The sequence below is a fragment of the Spea bombifrons genome, chromosome 12 (assembly GCF_027358695.1).
Source record: "Spea bombifrons isolate aSpeBom1 chromosome 12, aSpeBom1.2.pri, whole genome shotgun sequence".
In the NCBI taxonomy this organism is placed as follows: Eukaryota; Metazoa; Chordata; class Amphibia; order Anura; family Pelobatidae; genus Spea; species Spea bombifrons.
Genome location: NC_071098.1, coordinates 15,792,925 through 15,805,000, shown reverse-complemented (window position 1 = coordinate 15,805,000; position 12,076 = coordinate 15,792,925). Strand labels below are relative to the sequence as shown.

The 12,076-nt window shown below is 39.1% G+C and overlaps 1 protein-coding gene across 1 annotated transcript in view; it reads right to left on the bottom strand.

Moving 5' to 3' along the window:
• The window catches only part of CEP164 (centrosomal protein 164), a 25,198-nt gene extending 13,122 nt beyond the window's left edge, over nt 1–12,076 (bottom strand). Inside the window, exons 1-10 of the mRNA XM_053451626.1 lie at nt 11,941–12,076; nt 9,675–9,784; nt 9,218–9,329; nt 8,608–8,815; nt 7,076–7,219; nt 6,784–6,915; nt 5,547–5,624; nt 5,209–5,319; nt 2,686–2,748; nt 1,396–1,473 (exon numbers count right to left, since the gene is read on the bottom strand). Coding sequence (XP_053307601.1) covers nt 1,396–1,473; nt 2,686–2,748; nt 5,209–5,319; nt 5,547–5,624; nt 6,784–6,915; nt 7,076–7,219; nt 8,608–8,815; nt 9,218–9,329; nt 9,675–9,756 — 1,008 coding nt within the window. The 5' untranslated portion in view covers nt 9,757–9,784; nt 11,941–12,076. The remainder of the gene's footprint in view (nt 1–1,395; nt 1,474–2,685; nt 2,749–5,208; nt 5,320–5,546; nt 5,625–6,783; nt 6,916–7,075; nt 7,220–8,607; nt 8,816–9,217; nt 9,330–9,674; nt 9,785–11,940) is intronic.

Sequence of the window (12,076 nt, the reverse complement as noted above, 5' to 3'; positions counted from 1 at the left end):
GTTAGAGGAATGTAGCCCTCCACCCGTTCCATCGCACTATTCTGCAAGTCTTTAGCACAGACCTTATTAAAATACAGTGGATATAAAAAGTCTACACACCCCAGTTAAAATGCCAGGTTCTTGTGATGTTAAAGAATGAGACAAAGATAAATCATGTCAGAACCTTTTTCACATTTAATGTGATTTATAACATGAACAATTCAATTGCCAAACTGAAATCGTTGGGGGGGGTCAAAAAACCCTCACAATAACCTGGTTGCATAAGTGTGCACACCCTCTTATAACTGGGTTCAGAATTAACCAGTCACAATTAAACATCAGAACTCCTAATACTATCATTTTCCTAATTTACTGAAATCATTTGCCACTTGGCTTATTCCAACAGAAACGGTTACTTCATTGGAGTGTTTGTCTTTGAGAAAAAAATGTAGTGGGAAGGGCGCTGTACAAGGAGATATGACATCGAAGATCGGGAGCTCAGTTATATTTTTATAGGCGCTTCTGACTGCACTTGTATTTGGAACATTAGTTGATAACTACTATAAAATTCTATTCTAAAAAGGTACATTGTATGGAAGAAAACATGTAAATAAGTGTATGCAACAATATATGCTTTCTTTAGGGCTGCGACTATTTAGGGCTACGATTATTTTCATATTTTTTCGATTAAATCAATTAATCAGATAAAAAAACCAATATGCATATTTTTTATTTATTTAAAATAATTTAATGAACAAACTGCAGAATAAAAAACTTAAACATTTACATTAACGTGTCATTGTACTGTGTGCACACAATACTTATCTCTTTATAATAATGGCATTTGTTCAATCGCCTTCTTATTTTACTATGACATAATAATAAAAGCTGTATTTTAAAGTTTCTCAAACAAAGTTTTAATACCTAAAAAAAGTTTCACTAGTAAATATTCATGTGAAAACTATCTTTTCATATTTAATAAAAATGATTGAGAAAAGGGCATTTTTTGTTTTTATTTCCTTTTATTTGCCAACCTGCCCCCTAAGATATGCCACTCTGCCCCCAATGTATGACTTACACCTTCCTGATATTCCACTTAGCCCCCGCTGTCTGGCACTTCTGCCGGGGCTTCTATGATGGAGCACCGGAAGGCCATGCCACACTGGAACTCCATCATAGAAGCCCTGGCGGAAGTGCCAGGCTGCAGCGGAGGTTGTCTACGTGCATCGTGCAGGCGTTCACCGGCTGCCAGAGAGGAGGATCCAGTTCCCCTGCAGCGCTGCGGGGGATCTTGATCTTAGTCTTATAGTCAGACTAATTCAACTAATCGATTAGTTGTTGCAGGCCTAGCTTTCTTTAAAATGTAAGCTTCTTAAATTGCTATATAAACCTCCTTGCCAGTAGAGGGTGCCATACCTCTGAGTGGTTTGCCGTTGGGGACAGAGCATCAATGTCAAGTATTTTCTCCATGGCCTGGCTAGTGAACCCGAAATCCTGAAAAAGAAAAATAATCTTGCGACAATATTTTCCCCGAGATTTTTTTTTCTCTAGGAGTAGCAAAATATTAGCCACCATTGTTGAAACCAATAGGAGTCCCAACAAACAAAGGTTCACCTTTAATACAAATTGTATATAACACACAATATTGCAGTGTTGTGAAAAAACGATTTGCCCCCTTTCTGATTTCTTCTACTTGCCAATGTTACATTTAAATTGTTCGATCATCCAACTAATTTTAATATAAGACAAACATAACCCAAATAAACACAAAATGCAGCTTTTAAAATGATCATTTCATTCATTGAATGTAAAGAGTTACACAAAAAACCTATGTCGCCCATGCGAAAAAGTAATTTCCCCTAAACCTTAAAACTGATTGCGCAACCCTTGGCAGCAACAACTGCTATCAAACTTTTTCAATAAGTGGCAATTTTACATCGCTGTAGAGGAATTTTGGTCGCTCTTCTAGGGAGAATTGTTTTGATCAGCCGGCCACTCCTGGGAAGGTTCACGCTGTTCTAAGTTTTCTCCATTAGTAGTTAACGGCTTTCATGTGGTTCGTTGGAGTCCCAGAGGCGTAGAAATGGCTTTGTAACCCTTTCCAGGCTGATAAATGTCATTGACTTTGTTTTTTTATCTATTTCTGAATTTATTTCAAGATTGTGGCATCATGTGCTTCTTTTTTAGACCTTTTAGACCCTTTGCAAGACAGGTTCTATTTAATTGATGATTACTGCAAGCCCTGTTGAATCTAAACATGCCTGGGCTAGTGAAATGTAACCCAATTATAAATGAAATTTAATTAATTGGTTGATTAAGTAACTAAGAGGCAATTACTTTTTCACATAGGGACAGGTAGGGTTGGATAGCTTTTGTTCCCTTATACATGAAATCATAATTTACGAACGGCATTTTGGGTTTTAGTAAAATTAGTTGGATGATCTGAAGTACCTTTTCAGACCACTGTGTGTGTATAACATATACCCGAGGTATAGCCGTTTGGGGATTACTGCCCCTTCTGTCCAAGATCTTATAGATTTCAGTCTATTAGGTTTTAAAAAAAGTTTGTAAAAAAAAAAAAAAGGATGTATTGACCAGTGTTTACTTTTAGTTTTTAACATGTTCGGGGACTCGTAGTGCCCGGAAATCACTGATTTCCCATTTGAGCTGAGAAGTCTAAGAGCAAAATAATGGTCCATTGCTCACCAGTGCTCCACGCCGTTTGTGGTCAGACTCAAGTTCCTTTACATCCTCGCTAGATTCAGACTCCTGCAGTTAAAAAAAGAAAAATAATAAGATCTGTAAAATATGTAACCGGATGATGCGCTAATAAAGCGGGAGTGCTACAGGTTTGCATTAAATGCAAAGGTCTCCACAAGGTTTATTTCATATTAATATTATGGAAAAGCAAAAAAAACACAACAGAACCAAATGCAGCTGTATTGGGACTCAAAGTTTTTCGTTGCTTAAAAACAAAAATCTGCACTTAAGTAAAACAAAGAAATCCAATATCCATCCTTGTTTATGCAAGGAGGCTCCACTGTATGCTTTTCATATTTTTACTTTAAGACAACACATTCTGGGTGGTTTATTGCTAGTTAACCCCTTTATGGCAAAGGCATTTTTACACTTGTGAATGGCAGCATCTTCAACATTTCTGCTAAGAAATGCCAGGATATGTGCATCTGCAGTTACATCCCCCTAATGCAGTGATGTCCCATAAGCATCTGTCTAGCACTCACAGCTGTCAAATTTGAATACTCAGCTTGGGGTGCTAAATTTTGGCCCCAGCTAGCAGAAGCGGCACCAGGCTGTCTCCCCTTCGCAGATTTAACCCAGCCGATGCTTAAAGTGCAATGACATAGTACTATGTTTCTCTGGTGTCAACTGCTGACATTTTGTGCCGAAGCACTATATGCATTGTCAGGAAGGGGTTAATAACTCCTATGCTAGCGGACATCCAGAACACATTAATTAATAGCTACTAGCATACGTATGCTACAACATGTTTAAGTTTTCTTCTACTGTCAACATAACTTGCTAGATTATATGCAAAATCCATAAAATCTTAAGCGAAGTGCTATCTATGTGGAGGAATGCAGGAGCTAAAAAAGACTTGACTAGTGGTCTCTTACGTCCTGGGTGTCATGTTCCATAAGAGAACCCTTGGCACTTGAGCTTTGATCTTCCATCATCGTGCAGCCTGGTTTTTTATTTCCTTCAAAATGCGAATTCTTAGAGTGACTCTTAGTGGAAGCCGACAAGGACCCTCCTCTTTCAGCAGGATCTTGCTCTGCTGAGATACCATGTTTCACGATTTCTTCTGATTCCACTGGTTGGTTCAATCCAGAGCTTTGAACCGGGGTGGAAGACACGGCAGAAAGAGGAAGAGCCATCATGTTCCGACAACCCCGATTCCCTTTCTGGAGAAATGCAAGGATGTGGGGTGGGATGTCCATGTTATTGGCCTAATTTTGCAGAATTACAGCTCACAAAGAGCTAGACCACACAATGAAAAACCATCCAGGGGAAATGTTTACGGAGCATATGGAATTGTAGCAAGGTAAAAACAGCAAGCATCAAAAAAGAAGGAGGGATTCACAAACAAACAAGCAAGCAGATCTGGCTACTAATCTGGCTGCGCAGTGAAAACATCACCTAACCTTACACTAGTCTATTATAAGTCCACCTCAATGCTTACATGATATATGATGAGTGTTCTTTCACATCGGTTTATATACCTTGGATGCTACCCTAGACCTGACCCAGGGCAGCGGGCCCAGCCACCACCTCCATAACCTCCATCCTCATCGCAGAATGCCAGCATATGACGCCATGTCTTAAGGTAGTCTATGGAGGCTAATGCCAGCTCGGAACAGTATTCCATAGTATCAATGTGCTGGTTGGAGACATCAGAGACCTCCCTTATTACCAGCCCACTGAGCACTAGCACACCATGGGGCACGCTTAATCAGAATATTCTGTATGCATTTGTTCTGCTTCACTGACCCAGCATATCTCCAAACATCAGATACTTCTTTCAGCCCCGACTCACTCAAGATTTCCAAGAGATCTTACAAGCGCATTTGGTATGGGGCTGCCAAAATTGTCAGGAATCACAGACAGTGAAGGAGGTGTTTCTCTGTAGCTGCTGCATCTTCAATGCATTTTTTATATATACACTTAGTTCTTTAATATGCCCTAATGCTTAGTTATGCCGTTTGGGGCATTATAATGTCTCTTTAAACTTATAGTGTGTATGTATGTATGTACGTATGTATGATTTATTAATATTGTGTATTTATTTAGATATGATTTCTATAGCTTTGCCTTGGTGTGCCTTTTTCTGCGTGAGTTAACTTAATTCACTTTCTATTTTATGTGACCATTAAAATTTTCCTCGAAATACCAATTTTGAAGTGCATTTCCATTAACTGAATGGCTCTGCATCAGGGCTGCCTAATTTTCATGTTATATTAATATTCTGCTGACCATCAATACAAACTAAGGAATACGGACAGAATAAATAGAATATACCCACTGTACACGGGGCTTCGTACCACACACGCCAGTTGCGTTTCCAAATTAAACAGCCAGAAAATTCACATCAACCAAGTGGGAGAGACTGTGCAGACTACAGGAAAGTGAGGGACAAAAGGGAAGACACACTCATGCAGTGTGTTCATGACATCATGCCTGCAAGAGATGATGTCACACCCCTAGGGTCACCTCTATTTGGCTCTCATCATCATCCTCAGGATTTCCAATCTTCTTTAGTTCTGGCTCAGAACCTTCATCTGAGTGGTCAGCAGAAGCATTTATTTCTTCCCGCTCACTCTCCTGGGTGACACAGAGACATAAGCTCCGTATGTCTTCTAGACATGTCCATGAAATCCATACTCAGAAATTACAATACACAAAAAAGGAACAATAATAAAAGGAGATCTTCCTAAATTAAAAGAAAAACGGAATATGTTCTAGGACTGCATATTTGGTGTGAGAATGGTTTGTTTAGGTTTCAGGAGCCAAGCTAGATATTTAGAACGTAGACATGGGTTTTTTTTTACCTCATATTCAAAACCTCCTCCTAGAGATCCGATATCCATATGCAGGTTTTTGAGCAAGCGTGCAGATCCCTTGGGACTCTACAGAAATCAGAACACAATAACATATGGAGAGTTTCAGCAAATGTAAGATATATAACGGCACAGACAGCATGAGAAAGAGAGGAATACTGCCAGTGGTTTTGGTTTATGGTTTATATGCAAAGCCCAATTAAGAAGCCTTGGGCCCTGGAGAGATTAGACAGGAAGCCCTGTCTTCTCACACACAGACATAAGGGATAATTTCGGATAATGGTCTTCTCACCTGCGTCTGCTCTGTTGTTGAGACTCCCGATGTCCCAGAGCTCTTCCTGTCTGTTGTTCAGATTTCACCAGAGCACTTTTGGTCCAAAAAAAGGAGCAGGGGTGCTCTGAGGAAGTGAACGTGCTCTGAGGAAACCTGAATAACGGAGCACAAGTGCCCTGGAACAGTGGAGAGAAACCTGAAGAATGGTGCAGAAAGCAGGGAGAAGTCACAAAGGTGGCTAGGAAAGGATCTACTGACTGCAGGAGAGGTCCGACACCTCTCTCCTGTCCCATCTCAGTCATGAGTATCTGATATTTGAACTCCCCTTATCTGAATTTGGATCATTTCAGATAAGGGATACTAAACTGCTCTTGATAAGTCTTGGTAAACAAACAAATGTAATAATGTGTTCTCACAACCTGATTTGAATCTGTTACAATGAACTTGTGAAGGCTACCAATAACATGGTCTCTTTCTACTAAGATAGAGTTACGTATCCCCTTATATCTCAGTAATTTTCTCCTGCACCCACTTTGCTTCGTGGGACAGGTGAGTAGCTCTAACCTAGACTAGCCAAAACGATGGGGTCATGAATCTGGCTGTGAATACATACAAACTTTAAGTGGCATGAAATTGGTGTTTCCTCTATGACAGGCATGTCCAAACTTTTTTCGAAGAGTGCCAGATTTGATGAAGTGAACATGTGCGAGGGCCGACCATTTTGCCTGACATTCTTTGAACCATTAAAATTAAATGCAAAGTTTATTGAAAACGGCATACTTTTCATTTTGTGACTTGGATGACAAATCTAAACAGGAGTTAAATCACTCTGCCTTTAATATAAAAAAACTATATTTGGGCAACTTATCTGTGGGGCCTTATCAGTCCGGAACGAGGGCTGCAATTGGCCCTCGGGCCGGACTTTGGACATGCCTGCTCTATGATGTTCCTCACCTGGACTTCACTAGCAGGCACATCCTCATCCTCCTCCTCCTCCACATCTGGTAAGGTCAGGCTAATCTTCTGCTCTGGTTTCTTTCCTTCACCGTTCTTGATGTAAGATTTTGAAGGCTGTTGTCCTGAGATCTAGAGTCAAAATATGAGACATTTTTGCATGGTTAGTGGGAGTGTAATTTAGGTGCTATATGTATTCTATGATCTTTCCAATGTCACAAAAGTTTAACTCTTCTTCCACCAATTTATCAGCACCCATCTATTTGAATTACAGTTGAGTAAGTTTGCTTACCTTGAATGATCCAGCTAAAAGAGTTTCAAATCCTCCAGAACTCCCTGCACTGCTGCTCAGTGACCCTCGCATTTCTCCACTGCTACCAGCCATTTCACCCAAGCCCCTTATTGGGGCAAGGCTACCCAGCGGCGATCCCAATGACTGTGAGATATCAATAGATAAGATAGTGACAATCTGCATAATAGCAATTTCTGCACAAACACCTATTGTGGAAAACCAATCATACAGTTGTGAAGGAAACAGATACAAAATATTTTGAGGCCAGACTACAATGAATTAATCCTTATATAAAATATATTGTTTTATTATTGTACAAAAACTTATTAATAAAAAACATATATAAAGTATTTCATTATATAGACAACAGAGGTTTAAAGAAGAAAATCAGAGCATATGGAGGAAATATGGCTATGTATATATAAAGTGTCTCAAGTGCATATAAATCATCATAAGAATCATAAAGTGCTGAGTCATTTAAATATAATTGAATATTACTCTGTATAGAGTGCATCTATCAAAAATATGACCATCAAGGAGTGCATAATTAATAATACTCACTATGGAGTGCACCTCTTCATTTGATAAATATATAAGGCACTAACGACATTAATGCAAAGTATACAGTTCATTTCAATGATATGAATACTGTCCTAAGAGCAATATGCTCCTTACCCATATTGTCCATCACTTCCCCTACGCCGTTTCGGTTCTCCTTTTTCAAGGGGTCGCTGTTATTCCCTCATCCTACACTAATATTTATACCCCTCCCCTAGAAGTTGCGCGCCGAAACCTTAATTGGCGCCGGCGTTGCGTCCCCGCCCCACAATTCACTGCTTCGCATCGGACGTCCCACCCCATGGCACGCAAGCCCGAGAGACTATCTCCCGAGCATGCGCGTTGAAATGAACTGTATACTTTGCATTAATGTCGTTAGTGCCTTATATATTTGTCAAATGAAGAGGTGCACTCCATAGTGAGTATTATTAATTATGCACTCCTTGATGGTCATATTTTTGATAGATGCACTCTATACAGAGTAATATTCAATTATATTTAAATGACTCAGCACTTTATGATTCTTATGATGATTTATATGCACTTGAGACACTTTATATATACATAGCCATATTTCCTCCATATGCTCTGATTTTCTTCTTTAAACCTCTGTTGTCTATATAATGAAATACTTTATATATGTTTTTTATTAATAAGTTTTTGTACAATAATAAAACAATATATTTTATATAAGGGCTTTTGTAGAACTCTTTTCTTGCTTAGTGTAAAAAGTTTATAGGAGTTGCCCTCCTTTGAAGATGAGATCCTTATACATGCCACAATATTTATAACATTATGTTATTTGTGAAGAGTGTGGTTGGATTCTTTTGTGTTACAATGAATTAATATAAAATAATGTGTTTAAGGAACCACTTCACAAAATATACCTGCACATGGTGTCCAACAGGCTTTGACTCTTTGATAACAGTTGTAATGCTTTACCATGAAACATTAGCAGCGCCAGGAATACTCACCATAGTAGGTTTAGGCAACTCTTTTGTCTTCTTTTCTTTCTTTTTCTCTTTCTTCTTCTTTTTCTCTTTCTTTTTATTGGGACCCTGTGCCTGCAGCTTCTCCCGCTCCTGAATAACTAGGTCTCTGTAATACTCATCACTTGGATGGTCCCAACTTGACTGTCCAGTGGAAAAGTTAAAGTAATATATATCGCCTGTAACATCTTGGCTGAAGGAATAAGAAAAAAGTAGGAAATGGTAAAGAGGGCAGATAGAGAGACAACAAACGGGTCAAAAAGGGAGTAAAACTGTGCCCATGAGGAAGTGGCAAAACATGCTAATCTTTAAAGCATCTATACATTGTTTCTCAACCTGTTTGTATGTCTGATTAGGTGGTTCTGATGATGTCATAGGGGATTTAAATTCCTGAACCTTGTGGCTACTTGTAGTATTTGTTAATAAATATGGCGACAATATAGTTATTATTGAAACAATAAAAACAGGTATTGTACCAACCTGATCGAACATTTATTAAGACTGACAGGGCAGTACCTATGCCCCATCCCAACCTTATTTCTAAGAACCACTGCTAACCATTAAAATATATTTTTATTGGCAGGGTTGATCTCACCATGGTTTCCATTCTGATGGTAATGGTGCCACAATGCCTTCCCGAGCTAGCCACATGAGCTCAGTTTCTGTATCTGGATCTATTCCAATCAGCCGTGCATACTCCAGAATTTCTAGAAACAGAGACATAATATTGTAAACATAACATATGCAGCTGATCCTACATGGGTGGACAGACACGTAACACTCCCTGTAAAGAATTATCAGTAAAGACTAAGGGATCGCAGTATTTATAGATTGGAGAAAAGAACAGAGAAGAAAGGTGTGATTTAGCAAAAATGGGCAGACTAGACGGGCCGAACGATTCATAGCTGCTGTCCAATTATTTTTAGGTTTCCTATGGGCCATTAATAAGCAATGAAGGAGATGTTTGTTGGATCAGAGACATTACTGACTAGAGAGATTACATTCTCCACTGTGCTGGGAATATGACCGCTGCACAGGAGTGATTCACCTACCGTTTTCTTGCGGTATGTAATTTTCATCATAGTCTTCCTCCAGGATCAGCTGGTCGCCGACCCTAATTGCAGAACCAGCCATGATACGTGGACCTTCCTTAAGCAACCACCTATAAAATGCAGAAAATATAGAAACAGCGTATAGAATCATTACTCCTTGGACACATTTGTTGTTTGTTTAGCTCACTTTGTGTATTACACATTTTTTTCTTTACATGGATTTTATGCTTGTGAATCATTGCCGTCCTTTATATTGCTATTCTATATAGACATAAGTACCATATACTTCAGTAGTACATCACTCTTTAGATAACCACTTGGATTATTCAATTTAAGCAAAAGATGCACAAATTTGAGTTGATTGATAAATATTAAGTTGCTAAATAAATAAAACAAACAGACACACACATGCTAAAAATGACCATGCATTTTAACACAATACACAAATATATACACTTTGACACTATATGCCAACATACACTCAAGCTAATGCCATACAATAACACCACACCCTTATACACATGATACATACACAAACACACTGACATTGTACATACACACACATTTACTTTAACACTATACACATATACTGACAGCAACACTATACACATATAAACACACACTGACAGCAACACTACACACACACTGACAGCAACACTATTCACACACACACACTGACAGCAACACTATTCACACATGTACACACACTAACAGAAACACTATACACACACTGACAGCAACACTATACACACACACTGAGAGTAACACTATACACACACACAGAGTAACACTATTCTCACACACACACACACTGACAGTAACACTATACACACACACTGACAGTAACACTATTCACACACACACACACACACTGACAGTATCACTCTACACACAAACACACTGACAGTATCACTCTACACACATACACTCCTCCTCTCCCCCTTACCTCCTGGGGGGGCTCAGTGGAAGCTGCCTGCCTCCCTGCCATGCATCTACCTGCAGTGAAGCACAGGGGCAACAAAGGCAACATCTCTGCCTCCTGGGCACCAGGAAATTATTTATAGTCGCCATGGTGACCTGGCACCCAAGTTTTATTTAACCTAAGATACTTATCCATCCGTCCAAATTATTTCTGATTCTCTCAAAGATCTCCCTGAGGAATAAGGAGTGTATTGTTACGCAGTAACGTGTCAGAGTATTCCTTTTCTTTTTTATTATTGTAAATGAAACTTTGAGAGTTTCAAAAAAAAAAAAAAAACGGTGTGACGGAGGCAGGGGTACCACACATCCAAATACCAAAAGTCATACGTCCAAACAGCAGTCACAGAATACAGACATACAATAACACACATACAGCACCGTTACAGAGATGGAAACATCTGTGGGGGAATATTCTATCCCAGAGGGATATAACAACTGCTGCTAGCCTGACAAGCTTCTATATTCAGATTTATAATTATCCTCCCTGGAACCAACATCACGAGCATTCTTTATTCTATCATTACATACTACATACAGTACATACAGTACATATAGTACACGCTGCGTGGGATATTTCATTTGGAGATGTACTCGGTGGTGATAACACAAATCTCTCTAAATTGTCATGCGTTATCTCCAAAACCAAAGTATTTTCCATGAAACATCACCAGCGATCTTAAACATCCGCTAAGAAATGTCTGTACAATCAGTGATCAAACACAATTAATTACACATCAGATCGGAAACAGATTATATTATTAAAACATGAATTGTGTTGATATTTATAAACTATTGAAATTATACATACGTTATTGTGGAAGATGATCTATAAGTGATACAATGCAAATGAAGATAACATATATATATTAACAGAAATCAATGAACATTAATAATTGGCCAAGATAGTCTCCTTTAAACATTACTGTGTAATCCGGACACCTAACAATGCACTGTGGCATCTCACAATTTAGTGACTCAACTGCAAATTATATAAAATGTATATTATCCATTCTTCAGACTATGACATTTATCTATATAGCACCAGCAGATTCCGTAGCGCTGTCCAACAAGAGAATAATTCTCCATCCCTCAAACGGGTCAAAACAAAAAAGTGAATTATTGTTAGTGGTCTCATTACACGGCAACCCATTCCCGCAAACCGGTTTATGCACCCAAACCGATTTACAGCCCACTTTCACAGAACGGTTTCTTTCAGCCTATAGGTCCTGCAACCACCGGAAAGTGAGACCCACACAGAGATCCCCCCCGCGAGGACTCTACTTACCGACGCCGCTCTTTCGGTTTTTTCGCTACAGACTCATGCCCTTGCTCTTTTACACACCTAGGCTCACAGCGGTACCTTCACAACCTCTCTAACGGCTTCGCTTCCAGGGACGCTTCCTGCGTTGCCCTGCATTAAA